The 18,261-nt window shown below is 50.8% G+C and overlaps 2 protein-coding genes across 8 annotated transcripts in view; one reads left to right on the top strand and one right to left on the bottom strand.

Moving 5' to 3' along the window:
* Window positions 1-195: 195 nt before the first annotated feature.
* On the bottom strand, window positions 196-8,683 carry POLH (DNA polymerase eta). 2 transcript variants are annotated; one of them, XM_055816255.1, is made up of 10 exons: window positions 8,518-8,683; window positions 8,296-8,430; window positions 7,999-8,210; window positions 7,392-7,561; window positions 5,489-5,592; window positions 4,320-4,439; window positions 3,598-3,721; window positions 2,871-2,936; window positions 2,009-2,172; window positions 196-1,166 (listed from the first exon to the last, which is right to left on the bottom strand). In XM_055816255.1, exons 1-10 carry the CDS (start codon window positions 8,652-8,654, stop codon window positions 308-310), a joined length of 2,091 nt encoding a protein of 696 aa, XP_055672230.1. In that variant the 5' UTR covers window positions 8,655-8,683; the 3' UTR covers window positions 196-307. The 2 variants fall into 2 exon arrangements, with proteins under 2 accessions (XP_055672230.1, XP_055672229.1); XM_055816254.1 differs by having other exon boundaries at window positions 7,963-8,210; window positions 8,518-8,671.
* A 139-nt stretch (window positions 8,684-8,822) lies between these two features.
* XPO5 (exportin 5) overlaps window positions 8,823-18,261 on the top strand; it is a 32,047-nt gene continuing 22,608 nt past the window's right edge. For 2 of the 6 annotated variants that reach the window (XM_055816250.1, XM_055816248.1), the window contains exons 1-13: window positions 8,824-9,008; window positions 9,325-9,446; window positions 10,065-10,137; window positions 10,721-10,858; window positions 11,173-11,355; window positions 12,373-12,414; window positions 13,302-13,328; window positions 13,627-13,812; window positions 14,463-14,539; window positions 14,972-15,071; window positions 16,482-16,565; window positions 16,976-17,101; window positions 17,341-17,431. In XM_055816250.1, coding sequence (XP_055672225.1) covers window positions 8,904-9,008; window positions 9,325-9,446; window positions 10,065-10,137; window positions 10,721-10,858; window positions 11,173-11,355; window positions 12,373-12,414; window positions 13,302-13,328; window positions 13,627-13,812; window positions 14,463-14,539; window positions 14,972-15,071; window positions 16,482-16,565; window positions 16,976-17,101; window positions 17,341-17,431 — 1,354 coding nt within the window. In that variant the 5' untranslated portion in view covers window positions 8,824-8,903. Of the gene's footprint in view, window positions 9,009-9,324; window positions 9,447-10,064; window positions 10,138-10,720; window positions 10,859-11,172; window positions 11,356-12,372; window positions 12,415-13,301; window positions 13,329-13,626; window positions 13,813-14,462; window positions 14,540-14,971; window positions 15,072-16,481; window positions 16,566-16,975; window positions 17,102-17,340; window positions 17,432-18,261 lie in introns of all 6 variants that reach the window. The other 4 variants (XM_055816253.1, XM_055816251.1, XM_055816249.1 and 1 more) reach the window with 3 other exon arrangements.

The raw sequence follows: 18,261 nt of genomic DNA, 5'->3' as shown, positions 1-18,261 counted from the left end.
TTGTGCTTACACTGCCTGCTTTTACAGTAGGAAGAGTCACTGAGCAGTGATGCCATGGAAATACCCATGGCAAGAGGCATAGATGAGAGTACAACGCAGGTTCCGAGAGCACCGAGCAGACAGAGGCAAGCTAGCTGCCACCTGCTAAGCTAGGTACATCCAGCATCTTACGCAATTCACAAGTTCCAGTTCCTCTTAGACTTACAGATAATTTATTAGACTTTTCTGCATTAAAATCTGACAGGCAGTATAAAAACTTTGTATTTAAAAACACTGATTATTTAAAAACTCTCAGCATGGCTAGGAGTTAAGGAGGTGGGCGCTTAAAGAAAAAATCTAAAGTTCTTGTCACACCTTCTCTGGGTCGTTTTGCACTAGATGCTGCTGGAGGCTTGGGCTTGTTCTTTGCCTTGGCAGGAGACCTGGAACCTGCAGCCTTTGGGTTGGGAGCTGCTGCTGGAGCCGTGGGAGCGCTGGGCTCCAGGAAGGAGCTTTGCAGTTCCAGAGCAAAGTGGTAGTCCATGTGCTCTGGGAATTCCCACACCAGCACGAGCTGACCGCACTTCTCACAGCGTTGCTGGTCCCCTGGCGAGGCAGGAGGGAGCGGAGTGAGCTCGGGAGAGGGTGGCATATTCTGCTCATTTCCCTCCATAGCTGGCTCTAATTTCAGAAGGGTCCTGGAGCTGGGTGGAGTCAAGGGTGTTTGTGTGGCATCAGACAGCAACTTCTCACAGGGAAGCCTCTTGTAAAGAGAAGTAGGGCTCCCATCCCTGGGACTCCGCTTGGCAGGGGACTCTATGTCACACTGCACAGAGGCAAATCCAGTGCCATCTCTCTCTCTGTGCTCTGGGGAGCTTGGCACAGGTGACTCCGCAGTGGTAGCAGCGGGCAGGCTGGTTGCTGCCGCCGTCTGTGACTGCTGCCTTTCTGCTGCCTTTTGGAAGAATGACTCAATAGCATTAGCTGGTTTTTCCCTAAGCTCTTTGCTTGGGCTCCTGAAGAACTTAACCCTGGGCCTCCTAGAAGATGCGGTGTCTTGGCTGCCAGTGGCAGTGCCGTCAGCCTGGGTGTCACCTGTCAGGAAGGTGGCAATGCCTGCAGAGAGGAGCGTGGCAGGCTCTGAGAACTTGCTTGCCGAGAGAAGCACCGATATGAGTGGTGGAGACCTGCAAAGGATAAACCAGCATCAGCTCAGACACCAGCCTGGGAAGGAAGAAGTCCACTGAGGTAAGACTTTAAGCAATATATTATGTTCACAGGCAGGAGATGGGAGCTGCAGTCTGGGTATCTGGCAAGGGGCAGAAGAGAAGTTTCCCCTGACAAATGCTGGCATTGCTACCTCCAGAACAGTCTCACAGACACAGCAGGCTGCAGCGGGCAGAGCAGAAAGCCTCCTTCCCAGAGCAGCATCCCAGAGCAAAGGAAAGGGCACTGGAGCCAGGGCAGCCAGTGCCAGCCTGGACTTCCAGCCCACCACGGGCCATGGCTGCTGTGAGACTCCCAGGCAAGGTGAGAGGGCCTTAAGGGAGCAGCAGCATTGTCAGAGCCTAACAGACAGGACCTTCTTGCCTTCACTCCAGAGCAGGAGGAAGGCAGGCAGTAATGTTGAATACGTGCACCTTAGCTTTTCCTTTCTGCCCCAGCAGCCTCCTCCCAAAAAGCACATTTGTCCTTAGGGGAGGACAGCAAGGCCTAGCCGTTCTCCGGCCCAGCAGGGCAAGGACTGCCTTGCTTCATCTGGACAACCCGCTACCAGCAGCAATCAGCTCTACGTACAGAAGTCAGAAGTGTCTTGCCAGATGTTGGGCTAAGAGGAGGCCAGCCTTTCACAGCTGTCCTACTGCTAACAAGCGAAGTCACTGCGCTCCACTGTGCGTGTGCTGGGGATCGATTTTCCTGCCAGTTGGCATAACACTCATTCCTTTCTGTCAGGTCCCTGGCTCACCCTGCACCTCCCGCAGGAGAACCACCCCTGACAGCGATGAGAACCACTTTCTCCCACACTCACCAGGCCGCCTGCTGAGCCCCAGCCACGTTGCAGTTTTGGATGAGAGCAAAGGCATCGTTGCACATCTTCTGGGCATCATAGCGGGACAGAGCACAAAAACGTGACACCCGGGTGTCTCCCTGCATGCGGATGACCACCATCAGCTGCTTGGCCACTCGGTGGTTCTGCAGAGAGAAGCAGCAGCAGTGTTTCAAGCGACATCTGCAGGAAAGGCCGAGGAGACAGTCTCACTGCGCAGAACCCTGTACTAACGGCTACCACCTCCTGAAGATGCTGTGTGACAGACGGCAGTTTGTCCTGCCTGGCCTGATCTCCAGGGGATGAGATACAGAACAGCTTGTACGGTGCTTGTACAGCTGCACCACACAGGATGGGAAGCAGTAAGTCTTTGCTTTCCTTCAAAGGCAGCTGCACACTTTTTTTTGCCGCCCCCGTGCCCCCCCCCCCCCCCCCCCCCAACAGCAATGAAGTTTGCATATTACTATCACCCTAGCCTGCAGTCTACCGTTTGGATTCAAGTGTATTGCATCCCCTCACAGCCCACAGCACAGGCAGAACTGCATCAGCAAAAAGGCTTGGAAGGGAGCAGCAGTGCGGCAGGATGAAGATGCAGGTCCCTGCATCCTAAAGTACAGGACAAGGACTGTCCTTAGCCCTGCAGTGTTCTTGGCCAAAATCATCCTTCCTGGGCAGGCCCCTGCACACCTCTCTGCTTGAGGCACCTCAGCACACATCTGAGGGCCAGCAGATTTCCTCATACACCACCCTCAGCCTCCTGCAAACAGCTCATGGTGCAAATGCACTGCATGGCCTTCTGAAGGCCAGCAGGGAGAACGCTGGTTCCTGTGCTTCCCCTCCTTACCTGGCTCCTGTCCTTGATCAGTCTGGATTCCAGCTCCAAGGCCAGCTGCAGGAGCCAGTGTTGCACCTGGACAAAACAGTGGTAACAGACAGGTTGGGCCACTGGTCACAGCACTGCCACCAGGCCAGAGCGATGCTCTGCACATCAGGAATGCTGCAGGGGGATCTGACTGGAATGGGCACAGACTACAGGCCCTGTATCTGGAGTACTCCTGGAGAAATCAGCCCAGATGAGGATTCAAGTGGAGACAAGGCACTGCAGATACAAGCCCTGCAGCCCTACTACTAGATTTTGCCAAATAATCCGAGTTCCCTGCCCTGGATCTCTCTTTGCATCTCCCTACAGCTCTGTGGGAGCCCTTCCCCAGCTAACAGGTAAGGTGCATCCTCTCTCTTTCTTTGGACTAGTTACCTTCTTTCTAGCAACAAAGCCCTTGAAGCTTGGCACCTTAAATACCTTCTGAACAGCACACCCACGGTTTTGCTTGTGGAAATTACAACACTGTTTGACTCCTTTGTGCAGGAGTTTGTCAATACATTTCTGTCAAACGGGTATTTCCCTAATTTCTGGGGGCCAAACCACCTCCCCCTACTGAGACCCTAGGCTGGGTTTTAGGGCACGGTGACACACAAAAGCAGCAGTTTTGCAAGTTATTCTCAGCTTTTAGTGTTCTCATCTTCTCTATTGCAAGTGTCAAAGCCTTCTGCTACATGTGAGCTTCTCCTACCTCCTTCTGCGTGGCCAGGGCTGTCCTCCCAGGGAAGTTCTTGCTGCAGCCAATGGACTGGGGCAGGTACCGGTTTTTGACAGGTTCCTCTTCAATTCCCCTGCACAAGTCATAGAGCCAGGACCTGAAAGTCACAGAGGAAGCATGAGGTGAAGGCTGCCACAGACAGGCAGGCATCACTGGGCAGCAAGTCAGCCTTCTGCTGAACCATGCTTTCAGCTCTGTGCAAGCTCTGACTCTTGCTGCAGCCACAGCCAAACAGGCAGGCTTCCTTCGGGCCACAACTGCCTGTTGGCACAAGTTCTCTGCCTCTTCTCCTGAAGTGGCAACAGTTCACCGGTCTGCACGGCACCCCAACCGCTGCTCTGGGCCCAGAAGTGGTGTTTCAGGCTCCAGTCCAGCCTTGTAATTTCCTCTGTAATGAGACTGTCAAGCCGGCCTCCTTCCCAGCCTGCAGGGAGCCCTTCCACAGCTTGGCCCCATCCTTAAGACACTAGAGGAAAGCAGAGGAACTGGCTGACAGGCAAAACATTATCCTGCGGAGGGTGCCTGGGAGCAGTCAAGACCGAACACCTGTTTGTGGCCTGCCAGTCCAATGTTTCTCAAAGGTGTCACTGAAGTTTTACCTTCCAACCTTCCTAATCACAGCAGAACAACCTGTGACCGAAAGGAAGTCTCAGTTCCTGCCAAGAGTCACGTTGTGGTGAGTGGTTTATCATTACCCAGTTTTGTCTCCAAAGTGGGTCTGGAGCTCTGTCTCACTGTACTGCGTCAGCTGCCCAATGTACTCTACTCCCAGGATGTCTGTGATGGCAGTGCCAAGCTTGCCTCCCAGGTTACGGCTACAGCAGAAAAAGAAAGAAAAAGAGAAAACACAAATGAAGCATCATGTGAGGATTATATCGAGTCTTCTTGCAGCAGCTATCCCTAGATCACATCAGCTAGAAGCAGTCAGGAACTAGCAGGACAAAAGGGAACACTTGGGATACAACAGTTCTTCTGTTCATAGTAGAAGGACAGATAGGAGTTGAAGTGGGACCTGTTCCTTGGCTCCCAGTTTCAGTGCTTCTCCCTTAGCTCCATCTTCAAAACATGATCCTAAACCATACTCTGAAGAATGCCTTACATGCTCCCTGCTTCCTCCTACACAGACAGGACCCTTTCCCACACACACCCCTCTCCACCCCTAGTGAGACACTGAAGGCAGAGAGCAGCAGTGCAGGTCTGGAGAGCAGGACCAGGGATCCATTGCTCTGGAGCAGCGATGCTGGTAACTCTTCCCTACGCTAGGAAAAGGACTTGTGCACAGTGTGGATGCTCAAAACCAAACCACATCTGCTCTCTGGGAGCCCAGCTTACAGTCTCCTGTCCTGCAGTTGCCCCTGGCTTATACCTATGCATCCTAGCAGTCATCTTGAGCACAGCTGTACCCAGGGAAAGGCTGCCCACAGGATGCTGGTGGGCTTTTTGTGTGTGGTCCCTTCACTGGCAGGGCTTGCAGCTCCCAAGCATGCTCCTCAGCTGCCTGTCATAGCTGTGAGGGATTGATTACTGGCAGGCTTTCCTCTCCATTTCTTACAAGCGCTGATGAGCAGTTACTGCAGAGTTGAAAGTCTTTTTGCTGGCTGCTATCAATTACCATCAAATTGCTCTCTGCTGAGGTGGCCAGGAGCAGTTTTCTACCCCCAAGTCACTTTAGTTCTGCTCACACAAGCAATGATGGCAAGCCAACAGGAACAAGTACTACAACAATGAAGACAAACAAGGCTCTCTTCCTGATAAAAGCCCGGGTTGTGGAATTGGAAGGACGTTTCCAATAAATGTCCTTGCCACAGAGCAGCTCAGCCCAAGCCCCAAGCAGCACACAAGCAGGCAGCTCCCCAGTACTTACATATTGCCGATGGGCAGTTGGCTGAAGAGCTGTGGGACAAATCGCGAAGATACTAGTGTCTGGCGGTTGGGCTTGTTTAACCCACAGGCCAGTTTTGCCAGCGTCTGTAACACAGAAGAGGGTGTAAACCCTGTTATTACAAACTTTGCACTGGCTTCATTGTGAGAATACCTAATGGCTTGTGCTGTATCACCTCTAAGAGCTGCCTCTGGAATAGCTGCCAGGAGGGACATGCAGGGTGCACCGTTGCTTGCTCTCAGGTAGCACCCACCTTGGGACTCGGCACGCACTGGCTGGGTACCCTGAAAGCACTGCTGCTTCCAGACTTTTAGCTCTGCTCCAGGCAGCTAGGGGATCTGGATCTATGACCTGTTCTGGCTGGCTTAACTTTCCATCAGGCAAGCATGCTACAGCTTCCACAGCTTCCCCATAATCCTCCCCAGGCTATTTCTCTCACTGTCTTGCTCCATCTTCTGTGTTTTTCTTGCTTTTTCTCAGTGTCACTATTTTAATCTTCTCTCTGCGAGGTCCACAGCAGCATAGTGCTGCAGAAGTAAATCTGCAAAACACAGAATTGCTAGCCTGGAAGGGATGTTCCCTAGCCTCTCTGCTGTACAGCTTCCCCTCCCACTCTTAATCTACCACAGGATCAAGAATACAGACCAGCTTGAAATACGTTTAGCTAGATGTTTGTTTGTTGGGGTTTTTTTTAACGAGTCTAATAATTTCCTCTTTCACTGCTTTACCACACATCCTGTAAGCAAAACTTCTTTCCTGCCTATTGAGCTATGATCTTTATTAACAGCCTGTTTTACAGACTTACATACATTCTCCCTCTTTTTTAGTCAAAGTAGATGCCTTTCCTTCAACATTTCATATCCAGTCATTTTCCAGATGTCCCATTGTTGTTATGGTTTCACTGGAGACTCTAAGTTTACCCACACTGTTCATACAGTGAAGTGCCGCAAGATGAACCAATCACTAAGATTTCATGGCGAGAAAAAAAATTACTTTTTCTGACACCTCTAATCTGCACATGCTGGAACAGGATCCTAGCACACTTTTTTTTTTTTTTTGAGGGAGTAAGGAAATTGTGATGTACTGTGCTGTCTCTGAAGAACTGTATATATCTATACCAGCAAGCGCAGTGCGGAGATTACCAGGGCTGACATATGGCTGTGCAGAACATGCTACAGTGCTTCCACAGCCAGCTGACCTCTGCAGGTGCAAACCTTATCTGCAAAGAACAAAATGAGTGCTAGGTGCTCTCAGTAAACCACCCTGCACTTCATCCAGCAGGAAATCTTCTATAACTGCAGCATCAAAGTCCGTTTGTTTCTGCAGCTGCTGTCATGCACAAACCACTCCTGTGGCTACTCTCAGCAGCTCGCTGAGCATCACCCAAAGCGCAGTCTGCTAGCAGGGGTAAAGACTGATCGACCAGAAAGAGGAAGAGTGACCCGACTCACCTCAGTGCCCCAAACTGACGTTCTTCTTTCCCCAGGTCACTGGGAACTTGTGTCAGTAAAAACCATTCCCTGGCTACAGCTGCTGTTGCTTAAAATTCATGGTAGAGGTTACCTGCTGTAAGCTCTCATTTTTTCCTGATGAAAACTTTCCTGGGGGACTTAAAACTCTTTTCTTCCTAGCGAGCTAACTCATTAGGGCACATCAAGAATCCAGGCAGTAAATCTGAATGCTGACTGCATAGGCCACATCTCTGGGAAAAGAACTCCTCCCCTTCTCACATGTCTGATAATTTCCCGGAAGGTGTGCTCACACATGGCTGCATTCCCCACTCAGTCGATCTACGGCAGACTTGGAAGAGTGTGTAGGAGAGTGTCTACGGCACATTCTGACTCTGCTACTCAGAAGAAATGAGGCTGACATGTTACACATGTACCTTGTTGTGCGAAATCCCAGCTGAACACCTGAATCCTGTGGCTGCTTCTACAGCCACCCTTATTTCTTCCACAATGACTGCACCCATGGTCAGCTGCAGGTCAGGGCAATCAGGGTTATCGAAGGACAGAGACGCCAGCCACTCATGCAAGCCACGTTGCCGCAGCTCCTCTAGAAAAGGGACACAAAGGGGATCAACGCGGGCAATGCTTGCAGAGCCCAGCGAGTGGGCTGGCAGCATGGGCCAGTCTCAGCCAACAGCCACATGCTTCTGTAGCTGCCTGCCAGCAGCAAGGACGGGAAGCAGGCGCCTTAGAAGCCACTCGCTGGGGAAAACACAGCCCCCATTTACCGTGGTCTTGCATCGGGGGGGATAAAGCAGCCTGCCCTCCGCCGCTGTGGGCACACAGGGAGCAGGAGAGGAACCGCAGAGAGGGTCCGGGAGCGGCTGCACCGGGCTCATAGCTCGCAGCGCGGCCCCAAAGCAAAGCGGTTCCAGCCGCCCCGCCGCGGTGTGCAAAGCGCCGGCGGCCCCAGCCCCGCGGGGCCAGCAGGTCCGGGGCGGTGCGTACCCTTCCCGCCGGGCTGGGGGCCGGGGCGGTGCGTACCCTTCCCGCCGGGCTGGGGGCCGGGGTCGTCGGGCAGCCCCTGCACGAAGGTGGTGGGCAGCAGCGCAGCCGCCAGGGGGCGCCCCCGCAGCGCCCGCAGCCGCTCCCGCGCGCTGCCCGTCAGGTCCAGGTACGCCTCGTCGATGCTGGCCCGCTCGATGGCGGCGAACCGCGACAGCACCTGCATCACCTCCGCGCTGGCCTCCCGGTACCTGCCCGGGGGGCGGCGGGCACGGCTCAGGCGGCGCCCCCCGCCAGGCGGACCCCGCCGCCGCCCCGGCCCCCGGCCCCGCTCACCGGGTGAGGTCGGCCTTGCCCCGCGCCTGGGGCACCCGCGCCAGCGCCAGCTCGGGGCACAGCGCCCGCGCCTCCGTCGCCCACATCCCGCGGGACACGCCGAAGGCGCGCGCCTCGTAGCTCACCGCGATGATCCTGCAAGACACGGAGGGCGGGGCGGGGCGGTGCGGGCGCGGCCCCGCCGGAGGGGTGCGAGGGGCCGGGGCCGCCGGCGGCACCTACCCGCCGCCCTGCCACTGGGTGTACTGCACCACGGCGCAGGGCCGGCCGCGCAGCTGCGGGTCGAGGCGCTGCTCCACCTGCATGAAGAAGCAGTCCATGTCCACCAGGGCCACCACGCGCTCCCGGCCCCGCGACATCCCAGCGACGCCGCCCGCCGACGGACCGACTGAGCGCCCCAGTGCGGGACCGCCCCGCCCGCCGGGAGCCGCGGGGCACGCCGGGAGCCGTAGTTCTCGCCGGGGGGGGGGGCGGCGCACGCGCCGTCCCCGCCAGCCCCTCCCGCCGCGCATGCGCACAGCACCGCGGGGGCCGCGCCTGCGCCGCGTGCCGGCCGCCCCTTCCTCTCGCCCGTCGGTGGCCGCTGGCGCGGGGCCGCCGCCGCAGCCATGTCCGCCGAGCAGGTGAGCAGCCTCTGCGAGCAGCTGGTGAAGGCGGTGACGGTGATCATGGACCCGGCCTCCACGCAGCGCTACCGCCTGGAGGCGCTCAAGGTACCCGCGGCCGGGTGAGGGGGGGGCGCCGGGTGGCGGCCACGCGGGCGCCCCGGCCGCACGGTCCCGGGGCCCGGCGGGCCCGGCGGGCTCGGGGGGCGCGGCCCGGCCCCGGGCGGCCCCTCAGGCGCTGGGAGGCGGCGGCAGGCGGGGGAAGGCGGCGGGGGCTGCGCCTGCGCGGCGCTGAGGGGGTCGCTCCCCGACGTGCTCCCTGAGGGGCAGGGGCTGCCCCTCACCCACCCCCGTTACCGGCTGCCCCTTGGCCGCCCCGTGGCCGCTCCTGTGTTTTAACTGCGTCTCCCCGGTCCTTTCCCAGTTCTGCGAGGAGTTCAAGGAGAAGTGTCCCATCTGCGTGCCCTGCGGGCTGAAGCTGGCGGAGAAGACGCAGACGGCCATCGTCCGGCACTTCGGCCTGCAGATCCTGGAGCATGTGGTCAAGTACGGCAGCTCGGCTGCTGCCCGGTGCCCGGTGCTGGGGAAGGGTGCCGGCCCGCTGCCACGCAGCCGCTGGCGTGGGCTCTGCTCCCATTCGGCATCTCCCGCTCCAGGGAGACACTTTCAGGACACGGAGAGTCTGTTCTGCAGCAGAGGGCAGTTGCTGTCCCCCTCTGTTTCTCTCCTGTATGAAAGGAGAAAGCTGCTTTCAGGCAGATGGGGAAGGTTAATTCACCAAGCTCTGAGGCATGTTAACGTTGCAAGACGTAAATAAGCGTGCAGGGTTATCAGCAGGTCTTTGCAGTGTTCTCTGTCATTAGCCTCATGCTAACAAAGAGGCTTTGTATTAGTTCAGTTCTGAGATTCTCTCTGCCGCCTCTACAGACCTGATGCTTTGTGCTTTTGCTGCTGCTTCTCATGTCTGTTGACTTCAGTAGTGCACGCCCATTTTCCAGCAGCAGTTTTTACTCAGCCTTTTCATTAAGGGATTGGGTGCTGGCAGTCAGTGAGCTGTAGTGTCTTTCTCTAGATGGTTCATTAAGAATCAAGTCAGACATCTCTATAAATTTTTTGATTTGGTGTCCTTTTTTTTTTTTTTTTCCCTCCAACTCTTTCAAACAGGTTCCGCTGGAACAATATGCCTCGCCTAGAAAAAGTGTATCTAAAAAACAATGTCATGGGCCTCATATCCAGTGTAAGTACATTCTACACCAGACTGTTCTCTGAAACATGATTCTTTCACTTGGAGATAGGAAGTGGGAACGAAAGGAAAAAAAGACTCCATTAATTAGCACAGAGGACCTGAATTCAGTTCTGCATTTCATTACTTCTTGCTGTGCAACCCTGTTTTTTCCAGTGCTTGTCTCCGGCTTGTAGTCAGGTCAATAACCATGTCACCTCACATGGCAGGAAGTTGTGAGGCTCATATAACATATAGATAAGGCAATTTTTCTTAGGAAGGAATTCAGTAAGTATGGATATTCTTATCCTTTGCAAGATAATGACATCGTTATCTTAGTTGTGTTTTCTCTATTGCTGTCACTGCTCTCATGACCAAATGACCTTCTGAGGAAAATCCCTTTTGTTCCCAGAGTTCACTAGGTATAGGTGCTTGGGAAGGTAGTTGGGATGAAGAGCGACCCAGTTTTCCAGCATTGTGTTTTGTTGGTTTTATTTCATGTGGTTTAGAATATTCGCAACAACTGTGCTTCCCAGGTCAGAATTATAAATGTCTGGTGTTCGCTGTTTTGTATATCTCTGCCCCTCTTCTGCCACAGGGGACTCAAAGTATTCTGGAGGAGGAAAGTCACATTAAGGATGTTCTGTCTCGCATTGTGGTGGAGATGATCAAGCGTGAATGGCCTCAGCACTGGCCTGACATGCTAAAGGAGCTGGATACCCTCTCCAAGCAAGGGGTATGAAATACACCTGTCTGTTCTCTTCTGCTTGCTCATGGTATGGGTTTCAGTCTTCCATCATCCTGAGGAAAGCCTAACTCACTCATGGTCAGGTGAGACAGGCTGATGATGCACTCAAAAAATCCCTGTAAGATTAAGTTATTCTCAGAGGTGGTTTTAGCAGAGAGAGGGCCATCCTCCTGTCTTGTTTTCTGAAGGCGTGACTTGTGTCTTTGTGCGTGCTCACTTTCTCTCTGCATCTTTGAGGTAGCCTCCAAAGATTTTAATGTTTGAACTGTACTGATGGAGAGTATTTCATTTTGGGACATCAGGAAACTCAGACGGAACTGGTGATGTTCATCCTCCTACGTCTGGCAGAGGATGTGGTGACTTTTCAAACTCTGCCTACCCAGCGGCGACGAGATATCCAGCAAACCCTCACCCAGAATATGGAGAAGATCTTCAGCTTCCTGCTAACTACCCTGCAGCAGAACGTCAACAAGTACAGACGCATGGTAAGAGTCTCCTTTCCTTGGGTTCAGTCAGTGCTGGAGGTGTTTAGGAATTGGGATACAACTCACAAGTTGTTGGGGAAGCAAGTGCAGAAACTGTCTGAAATCTGTTGCTGTCGCTGTGAGGTAGGGATCTGCTGTGGCCTGGTAAGCCAGTGCTCATCAGAGGAACTGAACACACGAGGTTGACAGGCTTAGTGTTGGTATTTCGCATTTGCTAGTGTAAATGGCTTGAGCAGATGCATGCCTCATCCATACTGTTGGAATGCTCTGCTGACACTAGGGGTGTACAGCTTAGCAAAACAAAGGTGTGGTTGTGGCAGAAACAGCTAGAGGTTTGGGGGAGTTTATGTAACACGCAGTGGTAAAGAGATGCTGTCCTGGGCTCACATCTGCTCTTTTATGCTGCAGTGGTGTCTTTGTGGTGATGCACCAAAATGCATGAGTTCTTGATACCTCAGCATTGCATCTGGGCCTCTCTGGTCCTTTTCACTGAGAGCTCGGGTCAAGAAGCCCTTTTTTTCAAGTTATGGTGAGGAATGCTCTTCCTTTTTGTGTAAAGAGACGTCCCTGAACTCTTACCTAAAGTCAGAGTTGCGCAGGTTGGTCAAGATGGATGGTGAAGGCAAGCCTCTACCCCTGTCTGTTCGTGTGAGGAGGAAGTGGATTTGGAAGTGAAGCACAATTGAGAAACCAATCTAGAAATAAGTTGCTTAGCTGTATCTCTTGTTCTTTTTTTTTGCGAATTAAAATCCAGAGTTACACTAAATGTGAAACTGGGAGGCAATGAAAAACCCTCTCCTACCTGACTTCTGTTCATTTTCCTGATGCACTGACAGGCTGAACAAACCCACCTGTAGAGCAGACAGTTCTCTGTGCAGTTCATGGTGGTGGGTGGGAGACCCTGGTGCATTTTGTAGTCTGGTTGAAATGCATTTCCAGGTAAGGTTTGAATTTCAGTGTTTGAGGCTCTGAAGTGTGGCTGCTTCTGCTAACGGTGGAATCTTTCTGATTGGCAAGGTTGGAGCACCCCAGGAACAAGAAGCCCTCACCACTCCACAGGTTAGCAGATCTTTGGGATGTTTGTGCACAGGGTAAATTCTGAGGGTTGGGTGTTCAGTTACCTGTCTGCACACTGAGACTGGGGGAGATGAGGGACAGTTCCCCAAGACCATAATTATCTGCAGTGCTTATAAGTATGCAGTTCTGGTATGGTGGCTCATCGTTAAATGTTTGGGACACAACCAGATTAACCTAAAATCGCTGTGTGAACACATTGATGGACAGAATTTCCAAACCAAAACCTTGCAGTGGAAAGAAATGCTTGTGGTGTGTCTTTGCAACTGGCAAACAAATTGAACCTGAGCGTCTGAGGGACTCATTTGCATTAGCCAAAAAGATGGTGCAAGCAGCGTGTTGCTGCTGTTAAGTGTTTGGATCTGGGAGTCAGGCTGTAAGCTTTTGCCCCAGCTCTCTCTCCAGCTGCCTTTCTAACCATGGACAAATCACTTACCCTTTTCAGACGTCAATCACAGTACATAAAAGCCACCAGCATCTTTCAGAGTCTGGCTTTTGGATGCAAGATGCTCTAAAAGGTTAAAAGTTTCTTTCCTGGAAGCTTCCAGGAAGCATTGAAATGCCTTTCCTTCTTGTCCTCTGTGTCTCCCTGGTGCCTGCTGACTGGAGTGTCATCTTTTGGATGAGAAGGAAATTGTGGCTTAACTTGCAATTCAGAGTCCTGTTGCCTTACCCGCCAGAGGGCTGTGGAGGTGGTTATGATGGCTGCAGCCATGTCCTGAGCGGGGGACTGTGTTGCAGCCTCTTTCACTAGGCAGCTGTTCTGTGAACGTGCTTCTGGCTGCATTCTCGAAAATAAGCCTGTCCAGCTGTGGCTGAGTGGAAGTATGTGTTGTAGCTGCTCGCTTACCATCTCTTGTTTTCTTTTCCAGAAGACTGATCTGGCTCAGGAGCCAAAGGTGAGTGGAGCTATATGGGAGTTAGTGCATTAGTCATTCTTAAGACCAAGATTTCTTAGAACTAGGCTTTTCCCAGGCTCTGGAGTATATTACCTGCAGTTCTCATTTACAGATGGATTTGTTCACCCATAATACAAACTGCTTAAGAAGAGAGAAGTGAGGGGTGGCAGCAGAAGGGTCCAAGTCTCTCACTCTCTCAGGGTGGTTCCTGGTACTGTTCTTCCAGGGAGTGGACAGCTTTAGATGGGAACTGGTGTTTCTCTCTGGCTCTGACCCCTTGCCTCCTCTCCCTTCGCAGGCCCAGGCAAACTGCCGCGTGGGAATAGCAGCACTCAACACCTTGGCCGGCTACATTGACTGGGTGGCCCTGAGCCACATCACAGCAGACAACTGCAAGCTCTTGGAGATGTTATGTCTGCTCCTAAATGAGCCTGAGCTCCAAATAGGAGCAGCAGAGTGTCTTCTGATTGCTGTCAGCAGGAAAGTGAGTTCTTCCTCCTCAGCTCCTCTTGATCCCCTTTGTTTTCCTCCTGTTCTATATAATTCTTCAGAATGATATCTTTGTCCTTTCATTTAAGAAACAGAATTCAAATTTGGCTGCATGTGTTAATGATGTTTGGTGTCAATGTCATGCCAGCACAATACATACATTAGCTGTTGGAACCCACTCCAATTTCTGTGCTCACTTCTCTGCACAGTTTTGAAGTTGGAGATACCCATTGACCTTCTTCCCCCCCAACATTCCACAACTGTAAAGTGGGAAATATTGTCACCAACTGTGTCATCTGGCAGCTCAGAGAAATGACAGTAAGATTTAAACAAGTGATTTGACCCATACATTCACAAGCAGCTTAGTGTCAAGGCTGAGCGTTTATCAGCTGCCTCTAAGTAACTAGTCAGTGTGGTGTGAAGAAGAGTTCATGTCTCAGTATCAGTTTTTTTGATTTAAAGTTCCTGTGGTGGGATTGCTTGGGGATCAGGAATATCTTCGATTTTTTGGCAAGTTTTTACTGAAGTCATTTGTGGACTGTAAGCCCCTCCCCAGATGGAAGGACGACTGGGGATCTCCTAATCTCACTTGCGGATGGGAATAGTTGTGTTCTAATTGAGGCATTTGGCATATTTTACTCATAGGGTAAGCTGGAGGATCGGAAGCCTCTGATGGTCTTGTTTGGAGACGTTGCCATGCACTACATTCTCTCTGCTGCCCAGTGAGTACCATCCTGCTGCTGTAATTTCACACAAAACTGCATACAAATGGCTTTGTAGATGTGACTTGCAAAAGAGATTGCTGCTTAACTGCAGGAAGCTGGGACTGGATTAGAAGAAAACAAAACCACTGTTTCTTTTCCAAAACCTGAAAAACTGCAAGTTTTTTCAAGTCCTGTAATTGAAAGACAAAGTGGTGTAAATATCACCACTTTCCCAGCTTTCTTTTTTAGCCTGGAACTGATCAGGAGGGACTCTTTTCAGAGAGTTTCTAGAAGCCAATAAAGCAGTAATTCATGATCATAGCAAATAAAGTCCCACTGCAATAAAATCAAAATGCTCTAGTCCTCTTTTTATCTGCAAGTTGGATAGCAGTGTGCTGTTAGCAGCGTGAGTAACTGTGATCCTGTTTTTCCCCCTCCCCTCATTCCCAGGACAGCAGATGGAGAAGGCCTGGTGGAGAAGCACTATGTGTTCTTGAAGAGACTTTGCCAAGTTCTGTGCGCGTTGGGCAGCCAGCTATGTGCGTTGCTAGTAAGTCTCTACTAATACCAGCAGCAGCCCTGGCAAGGCTAGTTTTTAGGGCTGGGGGTGAGGTGACCCTGATGTAAGGTAGCACCAGATTTCTCTCTCTACATGTGGTAGCCATAGGGTGCTCTCCACATGTTTGGAAAAGGCAGAAATGGCTCTGCTTGTAAGTGGGATGACTATCCTGTCAAGTCATAGGAACGCAGAATGAGGGACCCTGACTGATTCCATGCCTCTGTTGTCTTTAAGAATCATCTCCTATAACCTCTGTAAAATGCTGAGGCTTTGTTGAAAATTGGCTGTTTCTTGCTGTCTGCTGCCACAGGAAAAGCTACTCCAGGAAATTATTGTTGTATTGGAAGCCTTTTAAATTTCCATATTAGAAATAATTCAGAGAGTATCCCTGTTTGTTATTCTACCAAGATTCTCTTAAGCTGAAGGAAGAAACGGTTTTTGTTCCTGCTGTTCATCTCTCCGATGCTTTGTGTCAATGTTGAGATGAAGTTGCACACTGATACTTTGCATGCTACGCTGGTTGTTGAATTTCCACTCCCTCCATTCAGCACAGTGCTTCTACAGTAAAGAAGGCAGGCTTTCCCAGAGATGCTGTTCATGGGGAGACTGAGGCAGCCAGCCTGTGCTAGTGATAGAGCAAAGTAAATTCTCACAGGGAGGGAAAGAAAAAAAAACCCAACCCATGTTTGAGAATTTATCCCTAAAAGGAATGGACAGCAAACAAAGAGTGTTACTACTTTCAGTGACTTCACTTGCTGATAGCAGTGGGAGCTGTTAGTCCGTGTTGAAGGAATGAGATGGGGATTTGAGTTCTCATAGAGATTCACTCGGGAGAGGCAGCGCTGAGCTGTACAGCTCCAGAACGGGGATCTTGAGGGCATCAGGTCATATGGTTAGCAAGGAGCAGCAAAGCCTTGAATTTGTGGCTCTGTGCAAAACTTTAAGTTCCTGACAAAATTCCCAGAAAGTCATTGGTAAGAGATGTCCATACATTAAATACAGGAAGCATTTGGAGAGTGAAATATCTGGGTGTATTTGCTTGTGAAATTCCACAGTTGCAAGTTCCACTTTGGTACTGCTGGCTGAGCTTGACCCAGTAGGAGTAACATTGTGACTCATGGCAGCAGCAGTTATGAATGTGGTTTCGACAGAACTGCGCTATCTGAGAAGTCGCCCTTTCCTCTTGAATGCGGGTAGTGCTGTCTTCAGCACCCCCAGGCTGGTAGGCAGAACTTGCTGTTGCTCAGGCTGTGCTGGTTTCAGAAAAAAAACAGTTGTTCAGTGGTTTTGTCTCTGCTCCTGTACAGTCTCTGGCCTTGGTGCTGCTACACAAATACCACTTGTGAGCCCAGCATGACTGAGAGTTAGTATTTTGTCTGAAATTGTTTGTCTTCCTAATAGGGCTCAGATTCTGATGTGGAAACGCCAGCCAACTTTGGAAAATACCTTGACTCATTTTTAGCTTTCACAACCCATCCCAGTCAGGTATGTAAAGGGCTGAAAGTCATATGTATATCTGTGTAAGAATGCATGAATGTGTAACTGAGTGAAACCTATAGAAGATGGCAGAACTTCAGCTGCCAAATACTGCTTTCCAGGCTCTCCATTTCAGCTGAAGACCTGAAAGGCAGAGGGGTTTCTCCTGCGTTACCACTGAATTAGGAACAGTGTGTGATGCAGAGGTCCTGAGTAGAAAGTGCAGAATTTGCAGTCAGCCCTAGTATTTACTTTTGGTGTTCTGGAATTTTGGGTTGTGCCTGCAAGGTGTCTTGGCCTCAACCAAATAGCCACTGTAATTTGCTTTTGCCTTCTGATAGCAACACTTAATGTTAGCAGTAAAGATTCTAGCACTGAAATCCTTTTCTGTTCCCTTCTTTTCTCTCTTCTCCCTCCAGTTTCTACGCTCTTCCACCCAGATCACATGGGGAGCCCTCTTCAGGCATGAAGTTCTGTCTCGTGACCCCTTGTTGCTGGCTATGATTCCTAAGTATCTCCGTGCATCTATGACCAACCTAGTGAAGGTATGTGGGAGCTGCAGCCAGACAGGTATGAGGAGGTGCCTAGGTTAACGTGGCCTGTGGATCCTGGGGGAGACGCTGCATTTTTATTGTGTCTGCCATGATCTCCAGGCTGCTGAGCAAATGGCTCTCTCAGTATTTTAATGTCTGCTCCTTGCCTTTAGTCTTCATCTCCTTGAACCTGGTGTTAGCTGTGATGGGTGTCTTCTCTTCCTTCCTGACCTTGTCTGCTCTGTCTCCAGGTGGGCTTTCCCTCTAAAACAGACAGCCCCAGCTGTGAATACTCCCGCTTTGATTTTGACAGTGATGAGGACTTCAATGCCTTCTTCAACTGTAAGTTGCCTTCATCCTGTATGGATGCTGTTGTTTCTGACTTTCGTCTTAGTTTCAGTTGCTGCCTGAGCTTGGAGCCTACCATTTTGACTTGGCAGCTTCCATTTGAGGCTTTCAGCCTGAATCTTGGAGTGAAATAATTTGTGGCAGCTCAGGTGTTTCATTTTACTTAGTTTTTACTATTATTTTGCTTGCTGGCCAGGTAGGTGTCCTAGTAGCATTTGCTACCTAGTGTCAAAGAAAATGTGCCTCTTGGTCACCTAGAGGACAAAATGAAACAGCCTCTAGTCATGGCTTAGGTTCAGAGGGGAAGGCAGCTTACAAATGACTTTAAATGTCATTCCAGAAAGAAAATCTGTCTTGGCCCTGCTAAGAAGCTTCTGGTTCAGTACCAATAGCTAGAAACAAGTAATTAAAATAGCCAAATTTAATCTTGACCTCAGACCAGCAAACAGGAAGCCCTGGATATTAATAATTTTATTTTTTCTTTGTATTTTACATCCCCAAACTGAGGTTGGTTCTCAGTGGCTGGTATAGTTTGGTACTCACTTGGTGCCTGGGAAGATACTTAAATTCTTACTTTTTATATTTCTGTTTGAAGACTCTGTTGCATTTTTTTTTATTGCCTATTAGATAGTTTATTTTTTACTTACTGTAATAAATGTTCAGTTGGAAATCAAAAAGTAGCTAAATGCACAAAGACAGAATTTGAAATAGTTTTAGGGAGTTAAATTATATTGAAGGTATTACATATATAAGAAAATAAAACTGATTTGAAACACAAAATTAGTTGATAAACCAACTTTTTTAAACCATGCAATTTGCATCTG

This window comes from Falco peregrinus, chromosome 11, assembly GCF_023634155.1.
Source record: "Falco peregrinus isolate bFalPer1 chromosome 11, bFalPer1.pri, whole genome shotgun sequence".
Classification (NCBI taxonomy): domain Eukaryota; kingdom Metazoa; phylum Chordata; class Aves; order Falconiformes; family Falconidae; genus Falco; species Falco peregrinus.
This window is presented reverse-complemented; position numbering and strand designations above follow the sequence as displayed.

Coding starts and splice junctions, on each gene's coding strand:
- POLH (XM_055816254.1), bottom strand. CDS start 8,654: ATGTCGCGGGGCCGGGAGCGCGTGGTGGCCCTGGTGGACATGGACTGC. Junction 8,211..8,295: donor GGCAAGGCCGACCTCACCCG/GTGAGCGGGGCC, acceptor CCCCCCGGGCAG/GTACCGGGAGGCCAGCGCGG. Junction 2,937..3,597: donor CCCTGGCCACGCAGAAGGAG/GTAGGAGAAGCT, acceptor TGTTTTGTCCAG/GTGCAACACTGGCTCCTGCA.